We start from the raw sequence: 17,730 nt of genomic DNA on the forward strand, positions 1-17,730 counted from the left end.
GCACCTGTTAAACCGCGGTATGCACAGAGTTGTCGTTGTCACTATTGGGCGGCTTCCTGCTGAACTGGCTGAAGCTGGCGGCCCGGCATCGCGCCCTGGGAACGCCCTCGCCTTCCCGTGCCTGGGTGGTCAGGGGGGGCAGGGTGCTGTAGCGGCCCAGAGGAGCTAGGCCTTGTCCCGACTGGAGCGTGGCGCTGCACGACTGGAGGTTGGCCCCGTCTTTAGTGAACAAGCTCTGGATCAGTTGGAACTTCTCCTTCTCCTCCTGTAGAAATAAGTCCACCAGCAGTTTCTTCTCGCGCTTGAGCTGCTCCACGATGGTTTTGGGGACGTCGGGGATCACCCAGGCAATGACCAGGCTCAGGAACATCACCAGGTTCTACAAAGAGGAAATAATGAGATACAAACACTGTAAATACAACGGATTGTAGACATAGGCTAATGTGTATCCATTACATTCACTCTCACAAACACTCTCTTATTCTCTGACAAGTTCGGGCATTTTCAAGATTGTAGTGCCACAACTGATGCTAAAGCTGGACTAGACCAGGACAAGACCGAGTGTACAACATAACTAAGCCAGGGTAAAACAGTAAAAGAGACCGCAGCCTCAGAGGATGATTTAAGTCTTATGCAGCTAAACTGTGGGACAGTCTTCCTGAAGATGTGAGCAGGCCTCTACAATGTTCAAATCTAGACTAAAACCGTTGTGTTTTGTCCATATTGTGATTTCAATGCATATTTTTCTGTTATGCAAAGCACTTTGAATTGTGTGTAAATTGTTCACTATAAGTAAACTTGCCTGGCCTTGCCTAACATACACCTTTTCAAATATAATTGAGTCTAAGTCTTAAAATTACCATTTTATTTATCAATAACTTTGTTGCAGGATCTGTAATGCAGTGGCCCAATAGAGGTGTACATTTAATGTTTAGTGTAAAGTAGGCCAATTATTTCAACACCAATTGTAGGTAATATCCATCCACAGTCAAGCTATCACTTTTACTGTCTAATTCCTTCATCCAGAAGTCGGCCATAGTAATAAAAGTCACATTTAATGTCAGTGAACAAAGTTTCACTAAATTGGCTTTGATGAGTATACTGTACGTTCTAAATTGACATCCACAGAAAAAATTAAAGAATAAAATCGAATAGACAAGAACAATAGTGCAGAAATAGCACTGCAAGTTCATACATAATTATTTGTGTATTTTTGAATCACATTTTTGCATATTTGCAGGAAAATACAGTTCAGTAGAATATGATCCGATGTGAGTCTACTGCAATGTAAAAACTGTCTTTATGTTTTGAAGGTTATAAACACTTTTCTGACACCGAGGTTAAGTTGTAGAGATCTCTCTACGTGACAGCAGGGAAGTGTATAGAAGGACGCACAGTGAGCTGAAGGACGCACAGTGAGCTGAAGGACGCACAGTGAGCTGAAGGACGCACAGTGAGCTGAAGGACGCACAGTGAGCTGAAGGACGCACAGTGAGCTGAAGGACGCACAGTGAGCTGAAGGACGCACAGTGAGCTGAAGGACGCACAGTGAGCTGAAGGACGCCACACAGATGTGAGCTGTGAAACTATGCATCTGTTTATACCTCCAGCCTTTGGTCATTTACACAACCATCTGGGAACGGTTCAGACATGATGAGTACAATCAGGCTGCTCAATGACAAATGACTAGGCCACACACACACACACACACACACCTGCAAACGCACACACACACACACACACACACCTGCAAACGCACACACACACACACACACACACACAGATAATCAGGGAATATTTTAACAATGCATGAGAAATATGCTAAAATGTGTCTTAAAATGTCTCAGGTGAGGTTCAATTCTAGCACAAAACATGAATGGACCATAAACTGATCCACAGAAATGCAGAAATGTCTCTTTTTTAGATTATTTTTTAACAGTTTCAGTTATAGACAACTCAATACATCTCCCACCTTTAAGTCCACCATTAAAAAGTATAGTGTTAGTGCACATTGTCCCACCTGAAAGAGGATGACGAAGGCCAGTCTGGCGGCCAGCACGCACCAGTACTGTTTGGAGAAGTGATAAGCTTCTGGAGACCAGGGAGGCTCTCTGTAATCTTTATACCTGCAACACACAACAACTGTCATTGAAAGCACGTCATTCACTGAACTCTGCTCCCCACATGCTTTTACTGACAGAGGATTGGCTCTGGTCCTCTCCATCAAACAGACCTGTGCTTATCATTGATCTTGTTTGAAAATGGATCTATAGCACATCCCGAGCACAGGGATTTCAAGGAAGAGGCCTTCGCTCATTTGTTTATAATGATGAGAATTCAGGTAGATAGGTTTTAAAGAACAAACAACCAAACTAAACCACATGTCATGTCTGGGATTTCTGACTTCAAAGGAAACAAAAGGAAGCAGGCCGTACTAGACTAGTGTTCTAGTTTGGCCTGCTTCTAGTGGTCTAGTACGGCCTGCTTCTAGTGGACTAGTACGGCCTGCTTATAGTGGATTAGTACGGCCTGCTTCTAGTGGTCTAGTACGGCCTGCTTCTAGTGGTCTAGTACGGCCTGCTTCTAGTGGTCTAGTACGGCCTGCTTCTAGTGGTCTAGTACGGCCTGCTTCTAGTGGATTAGTACGGCCTGCTTCTAGTGGTCTAGTACGGCCTGCTTCTAGTGGACTAGTACGGCCTGCTTCTAGTGGTCTAGTACGGCCTGCTTCTAGTGGTCTAGTACGGCCTGCTTCTAGTGGTCTAGTACGGCCTGCTTCTAGTGGACTAGTACGGCCTGCTTATAGTGGATTAGTACGGCCTGCTTCTAGTGGTCTAGTACGGCCTGCTTCTAGTGGTCTAGTACGGCCTGCTTCTAGTGGTCTAGTACGGCCTGCTTCTTGTGGTCTAGTACGGCCTGCTTCTAGTGGTCTAGTACGGCCTGCTTCTAGTGGTCTAGTACGGCCTGCTTCTAGTGGATTAGTACGGCCTGCTTCTAGTGGTCTAGTACGGCCTGCTTCTAGTGGACTAGTACGGCCTGCTTCTAGTGGTCTAGTACGGCCTGCTTCTAGTGGTCTAGTACGGCCTGCTTCTAGTGGTCTAGTACGGCCTGCTTCTAGTGGTCTAGTATGGCCTGCTTTTAGTGGATTAGTACGGCCTGCTTCTAGTGGTCTAGTACGGCCTGCTTCTAGTGGTCTAGTACGGCCTGCTTCTAGTGGATTAGTACGGCCTGCTTCTAGTGGTCTAGTACGGCCTGCTTCTAGTGGTCTAGTACGGCCTGCTTCTAGTGGTCTAGTACGGCCTGCTTCTAGTGGTCTAGTACGGCCTGCTTCTAGTGGTCTAGTACGGCCTGCTTCTAGTGGACTAGTACGGCCTGCTTCTAGTGGACTAGTACGGCCTGCTTATAGTGGATTAGTACGGCCTGCTTCTAGTGGTCTAGTACGGCCTGCTTCTAGTGGTCTAGTACGGCCTGCTTCTAGTGGTCTAGTACGGCCTGCTTCTAGTGGTCTAGTACGGCCTGCTTCTAGTGGTCTAGTACGGCCTGCTTCTAGTGGTCTAGTACGGCCTGCTTCTAGTGGTCTAGTACGGCCTGCTTCTAGTGGTCTAGTACGGCCTGCTTCTAGTGGATTAGTACGGCCTGCTTCTAGTGGTCTAGTACGGCCTGCTTCTAGTGGTCTAGTACGGCCTGCTTCTAGTGGTCTAGTACGGCCTGCTTCTAGTGGTCTAGTACGGCCTGCTTCTAGTGGATTAGTACGGCCTGCTTCTAGTGGACTAGTACGGCCTGCTTCTAGTGGTCTAGTACGGCCTGCTTCTAGTGGTCTAGTACGGCCTGCTTCTAGTGGTCTAGTACGGCCTGCTTCTAGTGGTCTAGTACGGCCTGCTTCTAGTGGTCTAGTATGGCCTGCTTTTAGTGGATTAGTACGGCCTGCTTCTAGTGGTCTAGTACGGCCTGCTTCTAGTGGTCTAGTACGGCCTGCTTCTAGTGGATTAGTACGGCCTGCTTCTAGTGGTCTAGTACGGCCTGCTTCTAGTGGATTAGTACGGCCTGCTTCTAGTGGTCTAGTACGGCCTGCTTCTAGTGGTCTAGTACGGCCTGCTTCTAGTGGTCTAGTACGGCCTGCTTCTAGTGGTCTAGTACGGCCTGCTTCTAGTGGTCAGGGGGTCGCGAGGCATGATGCAAGTTGACTTGGAAGGTGATGATTTTATAATTATAACACTGTATTTATTGTATTCGAAATTAAAAAAACTGGATATTTTAGTGAAATTAAGTCAAGTTACTTAATAAGCCTCTCAAAAAACACACTTAAACCAGATTTAAAATGTTGCAACTTGAAATGATCACGGAAAGTTTAGGAAAGTAACCCTTTACTTGTGTACCGGTAACTGCATTATGAATCTGAATACTTGTCTAAATAACCCTTATACTATCTGGTTATAAATATATTTATGCCAAAAATACCCTATGTATACAGAAACATTATTAATATAAGGAGGTAAAATAAAGTATCAGTAACACTCTATATTCGATAGCAATTTAATTTTAACAATTTACCTTTTAAACTATTCTCAAAGATAACAGGTAAAATCAGAGAATCCTTCATAACCACAATTTCAGCATCAGTATTTATGTCTGTACTTTTATATATTCATTTCACTAAAGGTGCTGCTACATTAACGTGACCATTTATGTAACTGTACGCCATAAAAATACATGGACTAAAATTAGATTCATCTCTATAAAGCCCCTGTAAGGTATAATCTTTCATTTGTAATCTTCATTCTAGTAAGATTAATGATGTTTCCTATGGCTGGTCCGTAGTGCAGTATTTGACAGGACACATCCGGAGTACACTACTTCATTGTCGAAGTGAGGATGCTCCCTCCCACGCGACTTCTGCTGCGGCGATGACAAAACCACTGGACCGACGACTAACAAAGATCAGTATTATGGTAAAGCTATAACAGCGTTAGTGTTCCACAGATCCATGCATTCTGCTTGTTTAGATAGACATTATAAAAGAGGGAAAATGCCTCATGAATTACAATGAATGGCATATTATCTCGTGGAGGAGGATGAGTAATGCCTCAGACGAGTGTAGGATATTGACAAAAATGTATATATTGATATATTTTACGTATGCTGGCGACAATATTCAGACTTAATGATGGCAGTCTATCAGAAATAAGCTAAAATATAGCCGCAAGCGGCAATGATCGGCCCTCGCTACGCCGCCGCCACGCCGCAAGAGGAGGGGGCGCTAACGCGCCCCAATTGTCCTTTTATTACGCCTACTGCTGAATCTGTGACGCTGTCACATCTTCTCCCCTTTGTTTTACCATCAAAAAGCAATTTTATTTTGAATTCTTGGCAAAATGTGCGGCTTTGCCGCACAGACACCGTGACTCTTTGAATAAAAATAAAAATGTGGATAACTTTTGATGGTCCACCCCTGAAGATGAGTCTCACCAAATTTCAGGTTAATAGGGCTGACGCCCTAAGAGGAGTTTGTGAAAGTCTAAAGTGTAAACATGTTCTGGCGATTTCCCCATTGGAATAACATGGAAGGTTTCGGTCATTGTTACGGCAACGCCATAACAATTATGACATGGGTCTCATTGACTTTTTTGATGGGGATTCTAAAATTGAGTTGTGTGTCAAATTTCATATAATTTCGCAAAACTAAACATTTAACCTCCATATAAAATCTGTAGGGGGCGCTGTGGCTCCAAATTAATTTATTTCACTTCAAGTAGGTTTAGGGCAAAGAGTTTAACAACTGATTCTAATTTGACGCAATTCGGACTTTATCTGCGCAAACGGCAGAAATGGAAAATTTGGGAGATTTCTGAAATTCTTGCTACAGTTTGCGGCTTCGCCGCACAGAGACCGTGACAGGTATCAATGTAATTTGAATAACTTTTGATGTCCCACTCCTCAGTAGCATTTTCACCAAATTTCAGCTTTGTAGGGCCAACGCCCTGGGAGGAGTTTGTAAAAGTACGACGTTTGGAAAAACTCCGAAGTCATGTTTAGCCATTTTTGAAGCAATATGGCCGACATTTGGTTGGGCGGACAGCGTTGCCGTAATAATATTTTTTACTTCTCTTGTCACCATCTACCTCTGCGCCAAATTTCATGATTCTACGATCAGATTTTTTTTGGGTCATTTCCCATCTCTCAATGCATTTTTGGTACATTTGGGGGCGCTGACGCGCCAATTTTTTTTTATTTTAGAAAAGGGAAATAGCCAGAATGTAGAGAGGCACGATTTTTAGAGGTGTGCAAATTTTTGTGATTTTTCGTCAATGTTCACTGGGTGAAAAATAGGGGGTATTCCGATGCGAAAACAATGTTTCCCATTTTTCAAATATCATAAACTATACATTTTCGGAAAGCGCTCGCGCTTTCCTACCTCATGGTGTGGGTCCCTGGTCACTGACGGGTACTTTTTGAGTAGTAGGCTCCGCCCACTTTGTGTTTTTGGCCCTCTATACAGTAATAATGTTCAATTTTTGCATTACATGCTTATATGCACGGAACATGCAAGAGATGGGGAACGTATTCGTGAGCTACTTAGCGCAAATGAGTGCTTTATATGGGGATGACGACCGCGAAGCGGTCGTCATCTCAATGTAAAGTGCTCGTTTAGTGCGCACTTTTGCACGGGCTTCGCCCGTTTACAACGGTAATGTTCCATTTTCCTACTACTAATTAGTATGCACGGGGCGTGCATGAGTGAAGGAATGCGTTAGTGAGTGTTTGGAAGTGGGCGAGCGCTTTGCGCTCGATTTCGTGCGCACTACGTGCGCACTTTCGCAGCCGTGCAAAGCACGGCCTTACGAGATTAATAGGCCTCTCGCCAGCTTGTGGCGCTTGGGCCTAAAAATGGCCGTGATTGAGGTTAAATAATCACACAAAATATAAATTCACTGTAAAATGGAGAAAAAGTAGTTCAAGATATAAGAATTTAGTTTTATGCAATGAAATGAATGGTTTTGTTACTATTCTAAATACGGTAATCGAAGCAACTGTGAGTATAAAGCTGGCACAGATGCGTTTTATAGCACATATAAAAAAAAAATTTGGATACAAAATATTTGTTTAAATTGCACAGCTTAATATCACAAGCATGTTCCCAGAAACATTGACTAGCTGCAACAGGAAGGGCATCTGATACACCAAATCAAGAGTAGGAAAAAAGCACAAAAGATCAATATTGTTGTATAAAGCCAATGTAAAAGATGCAAATACAAAACATCTACCATTTAAAACAGAAACAAGCATTGGAATTTCATGAATGTGCACGAATTCCGTTCTCATGTTCATCAAAATCCTTATCAAACGTTCCCACTTCCAGGAAAGCGACAAATGGAAGTTATGACCAGCGCGATGCAGCTGTGTGCGGCTCTCTATCTTTATAAAGGAGGGCAGAGAGTCAGCGTTGGCTCATTCTTTCTCCATATACAGCCAGGCAAGCTCTCCGGAATCAGCTTTTCACTTTCCCCCCTTTGATCTATTTATCCACATGTTAATTCACCGGCTGCAAAACAGTTTGACGCGAGTGGAGCGGCCTCAGACGTCCTCTCCGTCTCCCCGCGGCTCGGCCCAGCAGCCTCTTCACTTCTCTGGGTGGCACCGAATTTAAAAAAAAACACTGACGGAGAACATTCCTGCTTTATTAGACTCCATGTTTGGGTATGGTGGAACATCAAACCCAAGATCGCCTCGAATTGGATTACTGTGGGAGCAGGTTGGGATGACGCTGCCAAGATAGAGCCGAAAATAGACGTCAAAGTAGTCTGGGCCATAGGATGAGTTACCGTGGCGTCGAGGGCGTGAGCTCGGTCAGGACTGCCTCGACTATCGGGAGACACCGTTACGTCCAGAAGAAACCCGCCAAAACTCAGGGAGAACGTGCAAAACGTGCGGGTGAAAGTGCCACGTGAAGGATTGTTAGCAGTACAACTTATATTTGGTTTGGATAAAGTTACATGTGTACATATCAAAGTACACACATATCACACACTCAATTCAATTTATTTTTGTAATGCCCAAAAAACGGTTGCCTCTGAGGGCGACAGTGAAAAACAAATCAAACAATGTCTGTGGTGGCGAGGGACGATGTCCCAGAGTCCTCTGTCCTTAGCTCCTCCTCCTTGGCCAGGAAAAACTACAAAAAACCTGCTTTGGAAAAAGTATAAACCTGGAGGAGTTCCACAGTGAAGGAGATCTGACTCTCACAGATGGAGCTGGAGCCACTCAGGAGGAGAACCAGTTCATCAGGAGGAGAACCAGTTCATCAGGAGGAGAACCAGTTCATCTGGAGGAGAACCAGTTCATCAGGAGGAGAACCAGTTCATCAGGAGGAGAACTAGCTCTTCAGGAGGAGAACCAGCTCTTCAGGAACAGAACCAGTTCTTCAGGAGGTGAACCAGTTCTTCAGGTGGAGAACCAGTTCTTCAGGAGGAGAACCAGTTCTTCAGGTGGAGAACCAGTTCTTCAGGAGGAGAACCAGTTCATCAGGAGGAGAACCAGTTCATCAGTAGGAGAACCAGCTCTTGAGGAGGAGAACCAGTTCAGATCTTCCAGGCAGATGAAGGACACACCAGGGAACGGCTTCAAACTCTGCCGCCTCACGCCCCCAGTGGAGTGTTTAATGTCTTTTATTCTCTATTCTATGTTTGTATTCGTTTTAATGGTTTTACTTATTTGTCTTATTTGATTTTAATAGGTTTAGCCACACAGAAAGTCCCCACGCCATCCAGGAGAGAGCGCTATGACCACTATGCCACTATGCCACCGTGCCACTATGCCACCACCATGCCACCGTGCCACTATGCCACCACCATGCCACCGTACCACTATGCCACCGTGCCACTGTGCCACCGTACCACTGTGCCACCGTGCCACTGTGCCACCGTACCACTGTGCCACCGTGCCACTATGCCACCGTGCCACTATACCGTGCCACTATGCCACCGTGCCACTATGCCACCGTGCCATTGTGCCACCGTGCCATTGTGCCACCGTGCCACTGTGCCACTGTGCCACCACCACACCACCGTACCACTATGCCACTGTACCATTATGCCACGTACCACTGTGCCACCGTACCACTGTGCCACCGTACCACTGTGCCACCGTGCCACTATACCGTGCCACTATGCCACCGTTCCACTATGCCACCGTGCCACTATGCCACCGTGCCACTATACCGTGCCACTATGTCACCGTGCCACTATGCCACTGTGCCACCGTGCCACCGTGCCACTATACCGTGCCACTATACCGTGCCACTATGCCACCGTGCCACTATGCCACCGTGCCACTATGCCACCGTGCCACTATGCCACCGTGCCACTATTCCACTATTCCACCGTGCCACTATGTCACCGTGCCATCCGTGAAGAGAACGGGTAAAAAATATGGAGAGACACAAAAAACAGATATGCCACGTGGCTGGATTGGCTTATGCAGACTTGTCTGGTTGTTTCTTGATTAACCCAGCATGTTATTATTATTACAGCACACGGTGATTATTAGGCCCGAGCGCCACAAGCTGGCGAGAGGCCTATTAGTCTCGTAAGGCCGTGCGAAGCACGGCTGCGAAAGTGCGCACGTAGTGCGCACGAAATCGAGCGCGAAGCGCTCGCCCACTTCCAAACACTCACTAACGCACTCCTCCACTCATGCACGCCCCGTGCATGCTAATTAGTTGTAGGAAAATGGAACATTACCGTTGTAAACGGGCGAAGCCCGTGCAAAAGTTTGCACTAAACGAGCACTTTACATTGGGATGACGACTTTCGCGGTCGTCATCCCCATATAAAGCACTCATTTGCGCTAAGTAGCTCACGAATACGTTCCCCATCTCTTGCATGTTCCGTGCATATAAGCATGTAATGCAAAAATTGAACATTATTACTGTATAGAGGGCCAAAAACACAAAGTGGGCGGAGCCCACTCAAAATTATCGAAAGTACCCGTCAGTGACCAGGGACCCACACCATGAGGTAGGAAAGCGCGAGCGCTTTCCGAAAATGTATAGTTTATAATATTTGAAAAATGGGAAACATTGTTTTCGCATCGGAATATTATTCTTTCTTCTTCTTCTTCTTCTTCTCGGGACCAACCCCCCCATTTTTCACCCAGTGAACATTGACGAAAAGTCACAAAAATGTTCACACCTCTAAAAATCGTGCCTCTCTACATTCTGGCTATTTCCCTTTTCTAAAATAAAAAAAATTGGCGCGTCAGCGCCCCCAAATGTACCAAAAATGCATTGAGGGATGGGAAATGACCCAAAAAAAATCTGATCGTAGAATCATGAAATTTGGCGCAGAGGTAGATGGTGACAAGAGAAGTAAAAAATATTATTACGGCAACGCCGTCTGCCCAACCAAATGTCGGCCATATTGCTTCAAAAATGGCTAAACATGACTTCGGAGTTTTTCCAAACGTCGTACTTTTACAAACTCCTCCCAGGGCGTTGGCCCTAAAAAGCTGAAATTTGGTGAAAATGCTACTGAGGAGTGGGACATCAAAAGTTATCCAAATTACATTGATACCTGTCACGGTCTCTGTGCGGCGAAGCCGCAAACTGTAGCTAGAATTTCAGAAATCTCCCATATTTAAAATTTCTGCCGTTTGCGCAGATAAAGTCCGAATTGCGTCAAATTAGAATCAGTTGTTAAACTCTTTGCCCTAAACCTACTTGAAGTGAAATAAATTTATTTGGCGCCACAGCGCCCCCTACAGATTTTATATGGAGGTTGAATGTTTAGTTTTGCGAAATTATCTGAAATTTGACACACAACTCAATTTTGGCATCCCCATCAAAAAAGTCAGTGAGACCCATGTCATAATTGTTATGGCGTTGCCGTAGCGATGACCAAAACCTCCCATGTTATTCCAATGGGGAAATCGCCAGAACATGTTTACACTTTAGACTTTCACAAACTCCTCCCAGGGCGTTAGCCCTATTAACCTGAAATTTGGTGAGACTCATCTTCAGGGGTGGACCATCAAAAGGTATCCACATTTTTATTCAAAGAGTCACGGTGTCTGTGCGGCAAAGCCGCACATTTTGCCAAGAATTCAAAATAAAATTGCTTTTTGATGGTAAAACAAAGGGGAGAAGATGTGACAGCGTCACAGATTCGGCAGTAGGCGTAATAAAAGGACAATTGGGGCGCGTTAGCGCCCCCTCCTCTTGCGGCGTGGCGGCGGCGTAGCGAGGGCCGATCATTGCCGCTTGCGGCTATATTTTCACTTTATTATTCAAAATGGACTTTTCTGAGCCTTGAGCCATGTTGTTTCTACCTAATCAAACACATGCCTGATGTTGAATTTAGCTTTATTCACACTCATTAATCCTTTATACAAGACTGTCTTCCTCTGAGTTTCAAGTTTCCCTGAATTGTAAAAATCAAAAAAAAATTCCATTGTTCATTTCAATTGCTCCAATGGTTAAATACAACTTTGGAAACTGAGCTGTAGTTTTTAAAGAGTGTTATCCAAATGCAGGCTTTATTTTAAAGGCGCAATGGATGCGCACTCCCCCGTGCAGACTGATACAACACACACGTGCGTTTGTTTATTAGCGCAACGGATCCCATCGCATCTCTCGTCTCCCGTAGATTTCCGTCTACTTCTGAGTCAGCTCGAACTGTCTTTCTCCGTCTTCATTTTGTCCCGTACACTGAGGGAACTATATTATGATAGATCAATGCGCTTAGACACGCGGGAACGTGCTGCTCTCGGGGGACGAGCCACACGAGGCTGCAGGTGAGCGGTAGGTGCGTTTATGATTGATACCTGGCAGGACTAATCGGCAGTCCACGCCACGAGGAAATAAGACTCAGATTTGGGCCAAAAAAATCGTCCATTCAACCTTTAAGCTAGAAAATGTGAATTACTGACAACCAAAAGCATGTTTAAAAGCCAATTAAAAGCAAAAAAAGAATGCAAAATATGTACACGTAAAATAATGCCATATTACCAAGTGCCTTTGTCTAGAACAGGTTAAAACACGTTGCTGTTGTAATGGCTTCTCTTTTTGGCATGAATAAAGCCAATCTGCTGCTAAAACGCCACTGAAAGTCCATGTTTCTTCTGCTGTAGCAGCAGTTGCCATGTATAGTATATGTTCTTTTCCAAATGTACAAACCCATCGTACTAGAACAAAGCGTATGTGATGTTGTGACTGAGGTCCCCCCTCTCACACAGAAACACCACACAGAGCGACTCTTGGCTCATCTTCAGCTCGATTTCACGCCTCTCCGTCGCCCTGTGAGTCCGCATGTCCACGTTCTGACGTACAGGCCGCCCCGCACAAAAGCGCCATTCTTTTATACTGCGACTCTTGAGTGTCTTATGCAGCCCGGGTCAAGCTCAGCTGTATTTGACCAGCGGCGTGCGTGACCCTTCTCTCTATAGCTCTTTATGTTGGAATAATGAAGGAGATGTTTGCTACTGTCATACGTGACAATCCAGAGACACAATGGAGCAGTGTCTCGGGGGCGGACAATGCAGCTGCAAAGAGGTTGTGGGAATCTGCTTTCATCCCACTCTGTCTGGAGTCGATGGGAACGAGCGGGACAATGTGTTTACGAATGCTAACGTCAGTCCATCAGTGTCAAATACGAATGAACCACCAACTCACAGCATTAAACGGTAGCCACATGATGACCATAATAACCCTGTCTGAAATACATCATATGAAACCAAACACTGATGGATATCTTACTATGATCATCAGAGTAAAATGTTTCTTTCAAGCTGTGGTGTTATATTCAAACCTCTGCGTTCAAAATACTGCAGGGCATTTTATTTTATTATTTTCATGTCTTGTGCATCTGATTATAATATGTTTTATACAACATGTTTAAGAGCATGAACACCTGTGGGGCCTGTGGCGCCCCGTGTGGTGAAGAGGTGAACTGCTAAGGGTGAGGAGGCTCTGAGCGACTGCTGTAGCGCCACCGTGTGGACAGAGCTGTGACTCACAGGGCAGAATCTGCTCCATCACAGACTGCGAAAGAAGGTTCTTCTAACTTAAAGGACAAATGTTATGTTCTAGAACTAAACCATTTTTTAAAAATTACATTTGGATCTCTGTTGTTTCTCACAGGACTGAGTTTTGGCGCCATGTACTGGTTGGAGAAGGAATTAAAACACTCTTATTACAAACAACTGGTGAGTTTTCAGGGAGATGCAAGGAAGCACGCAGTTGTAGTGATCGTGATTAGTTGAGAGAGTCTGGTGATGATTTATGTTTATTTTGCATAATATGTGTCATATGACAGATTCTCATACTTTTGGGATAGTGCACGCGGTTTCACATCAGAAAAGTTGCAGCAGCACAAGGCTCCAGCAGTCGGCTGCAGCATCATGAGCAGTGTTGAACTGAACACACTGTATTACTGTGAACTGATAGTGTCCTCTATTCTCTTCTTCCCAATTTCACCCTAAATGTCTATTAGCCTTTGTGCCAAAAAAATCCTTTAAAAAAATATATGATGTAAATAGAAGTTTAAAATTCCAGCCAGTTCTTAAACAGAATCACTCTGTTAACTTAAGTGTTGCATAAACGTCTTAATTTCAATTTACATAAAACACACATCATTAATGATGATGATCTCAACATTGCAGCATTGCTTCAGATCAGGTGTACAGTATATTCTTTGACTAAACACAGTACCTGCACACAGAGATGTCCCCATGATCTGTGCTGTCTGGAAAGGTCCCAGGCCTGAAGTTGGTCACGTTGAAGTAGGACAGCGTGTGGTCTATGAAGCCGTGCATGGTCCCGGACGGACTGTAGACGTACAGATAGACCAGGCGCGGGATGAAGTCTGATGTGAATGAGATGACAAAGGCCTGTCGAGACATTAACATGAGATCAGTCATGAGAAACATCATTGAAAGAAACACAAGGGAACTTTTCAGGACAGAGCGTGTATATCTCATATATTTTGAATCATGCGGCTTCCCCTTTGGTCTGTTTTACTACAGTGACGTTTACAAGCAGCAAGATGAAGTGCTCCGTGAGAGGAGAGGGCAATGGACTACTACTGGGTTACTATTTCAGGCATTTTTCAGGGGCTTTATTTAAAAAGATTGAATTATTGCTCTTGTGGGAACTGAATTTGAGGCTCTTCCTCTGTGACCGATGCTCAGCCCATTACTCCCGACTTAATAACGAATACCTTTTTAGGAAGTCCCGCTCGATACTGCCTGGTATTAAAAGTAAACGGAAAAGGATTTGGTTGCCAGGCTCCAGACAAATCCTAAACAAAACGTCGCACCAATCCCACGAAGGCAGACTCAGCGGGGCCTTGACCTCATGTTATTAACATGTGTTTGAGAGGGTCTTGTACTCCAAGCGAATACAAACGTTAGCTTATCTGTGCTACGACAGGATTTGTATTGAAACACTTACATTGATGATAACAGAGAACTTGCCCATTCCACTCAGTATGTTGTACCAAATACCTATGGAAAGAGATACAAGTAAATGAGTCAAATTGTTGAAAATACACGTGAATGAACCACAATATTGTATCATGTAAATAAGGGCCGACAGGAGGAGACTTTTTAGTGCCATTGTTTTCATTGACGAGGTCTAACCCGGGACTAAACGCGGCCCGTCCCCCACGTGGTCCGAACACTCACCGATATCCTTGGCTCGCGCTGCCACTGGTCGCCGCAGTTCGGTCACAAACTTCTTGGCATCCAGACGAATCTCGATGACGTTATTGAGCAGAGCAAAAAGAGGAGCCAGCGGGAAGGACGCCACAAAGAGGGAGACGAACCCAAATTGGATGACTGTACGAGACATGAGAATCAAAGGGCGGCTGATTAAAAAGACTGTTGTTGTTTTGTTCTGCTGAAGGACTGTCACTGTCTCTCCACAACTCCTTATTAGGCCTGAAACGTTCATAGCTTACTTTACTTTAGTTTAATTTGGTTATTTTGTGAATCTACAGCAAGTCCTGAGTTTGTGGGCCTTTTATACGTGCGCTCGGATCAGTGTAGGGCCATGGAAGCTGTATCCACATGTTCAAACAGATCAGATACTTACATCGTGTCAACGTGTATTTTTGTGTGTGAAAAAACACAGAAATTCCAGTTATTGATGCTTTTTTTTTTTTTTTTTTTGCTTTTTCTTATAAACTTGCTGTGGCCTCCATTTGTGGCCTCCATTTTCTCTTATCAAGTATGTGATATAATAAGTAAACAAACATGTATTCTGTGACATATGGGTATTATTTTAGTTAAAGCCAGTTAAATATTAACCATCTTACCATTTAAACAAAACGATGTACATTGGACATGTTGCCGTAGATATATCAGGACTAATGAGGATTTACCCAACACATACAGCCATAAAACACTAAATACTTGTTGCAACATCAGGTTTTGAATTTCAGAACTTCCAGCGCATTTGTTGCTATCGCTTGTGTCGCCTCTTTTAACATGTCACACACTTGTTTGATTGATTGATATTGATGTATATGAGACTGTGTCGTTTCCTTGAGAGTGAAACGTGAGCGCGGGGGAACTTTAGCCTTGTGGGAACAGGGGATTCCAGCTCACTGAGAATGACGGCTGCAGCTCCGAGCGACTCCCACACAAAGAAGAATATACCAGTGGACAAGGGTTCAAGAGCCACAGAAGATTATACCAGAGAACAAGGGTTCAAGAGCCACAGAAGATTATACCAGAGTACAAGGGTTCAAGAGCCACAGAAGAATATACCAGAGGACAAGGGTTCAAGGGCCACAGAAGAATATACCAGAGGACAAGGGTTCAAGGGCCACAGAAGAATATACCAGAGAACAAGGGTTCAAGAGCCACAGAAGAATATACCAGAGGAAAAGGGTTCAAGAGCCACAGAAGAATATACCAGAGGACAAGGGTTCAAGGGCCACAGAAGAATATACCAGAGGACAAGGGTTCAAGGGCCACAGAAGAATATACCAGAGAACAAGGGTTCAAGAGCCACAGAAGAATATACCAGAGGACAAGGGTTCAAGAGCCACAGACGAATATACCAGAGGACAAGGGTTCAAGAGCAACAGAAGAATATACCAGAGGACAAGGGTTCAAGAGCCACAGACGAATATACCAGAGGAAAAGGGTTCAAGAGCCACAGACGAATATACCAGAGGAAAAGGGTTCAAGAGCCACAGAAGAATATACCAGCAGACAAGGGTTCAAGAGCCACAGAAGAATATACCAGAGGACAAGGGTTCAAGAGCCACAGACGAATTTACCAGAGGACAAGGGTTCAAGAGCCACAGACGAATATACCAGAGGACAAGGGTTCAAGAGCCATAGAAGAATATACCAGAGGACAAGGGTTCAAGAGCCACAGAAGAATATACCAGAGGACAAGGGTTCAAGAGCCACAGACGAATATACCAGAGTACAAGGGTTCAAGAGCCACAGAAGAATATACCAGAGGACAAGGGTTCAAGAGCCACAGAAGAATATACCAGAGGACAAGGGTTCAAGAGCCACAGAAGAATATACCAGAGGACAAGGGTTCAAGAGCCACAGACGAATATACCAGAGGACAAGGGTTCAAGAGCCACAGACGAATATACCAGAGGACAAGGGTTCAAGAGCCAGAGAAGAATATACCAGAGGACAAGGGTTCAAGAGCCACAGACGAATATACCAGAGGACAAGGGTTCAAGAGCCACAGAAGAATATACCAGAAGACAAGGGTTCAAGAGCCACAGACGAATATACCAGAGGACAAGGGTTCAAGAGCCACAGAAGAATATATACCAGAGGAAAAGGGTTCAAGAGCCACAGAAGAATATACCAGAGGACAAGGGTTCAAGAGCCACAGAAGAATATACCAGAGGAAAAGGGTTCAAGAGCCACAGAAGAATATACCAGAGGACAAAGGTTCAAGGGCCACAGACGAATATACCAGAGGACAAGGGTTCAAGAGCCAGAGAAGAATATACCAGAGGACAAGGGTTCAAGAGCCACAGACGAATATACCAGAGGACAAGGGTTCAAGAGCCACAGAAGAATATACCAGAAGACAAGGGTTCAAGAGCCACAGACGAATATACCAGAGGACAAGGGTTCAAGAGCCACAGAAGAATATACCAGAGGACAAGGGTTCAAGAGCCACAGAAGAATATACCAGAGGAAAAGGGTTCAAGAGCCACAGAAGAATATACCAGAGGACAAAGGTTCAAGGGCCACAGAATAATATACCAGAGGACAAGGGTTCAAGAGCCACAGAAGAATATACCAGAGGACAAGGGTTCAAGAGCCACAGACGAATATACCAGAGTACAAGGGTTCAAGAGCCACAGAAGAATATACCAGAGGACAAGGGTTCAAGGGCAACAGTTCAGACGTCACACACCTGGATAATAATATATAATTTTTGTTTATTTAGTTTGAGTTTAACATGAGCTTGTACCTGATTTTATAGTTTATAGTCAGTTTACAGTTATTTTATGTATAGAGAGAATAAAATAATGTCATTTGAACATGTTTTGAAGTACACGCTGTTCTGTGCAGTCACTATAGTATTATCTGCATAATTCCTAGTTATACGTGAATTGAACAAAGCAGTGTTTAACACAAGAGGAGACAATGCAAGCACTTCATAGGCTTATTGTATCCTATAAAAAGCCAAACAAAAAACTGGTATGCCTGTTATATTATCTTAAAAACATAAAAATGACTCTTTACTGT

At 44.4% G+C, this 17,730-nt stretch overlaps 1 protein-coding gene across 1 annotated transcript in view; it reads right to left on the reverse strand.

Annotated features, from left to right (window-relative positions):
* The window catches only part of ano2b (anoctamin 2b), an 83,561-nt gene continuing 65,831 nt past the window's right edge, over positions 1–17,730 (reverse strand). The window contains exons 22-26 of the mRNA XM_072453509.1: positions 14,674–14,826; positions 14,441–14,493; positions 13,700–13,878; positions 2,021–2,126; positions 1–379 (exon numbers count right to left, since the gene is read on the reverse strand). Coding sequence (XP_072309610.1) covers positions 8–379; positions 2,021–2,126; positions 13,700–13,878; positions 14,441–14,493; positions 14,674–14,826 — 863 coding nt within the window. The 3' untranslated portion in view covers positions 1–7. The remainder of the gene's footprint in view (positions 380–2,020; positions 2,127–13,699; positions 13,879–14,440; positions 14,494–14,673; positions 14,827–17,730) is intronic.

The sequence above is a fragment of the Eucyclogobius newberryi genome, unplaced genomic scaffold (assembly GCF_026437365.1).
Source record: "Eucyclogobius newberryi isolate DKJ021-1_F unplaced genomic scaffold, fEucNew1.0.hap1 SCAF_2, whole genome shotgun sequence".
Lineage (NCBI taxonomy): Eukaryota > Metazoa > Chordata > Actinopteri > Gobiiformes > Gobiidae > Eucyclogobius > Eucyclogobius newberryi.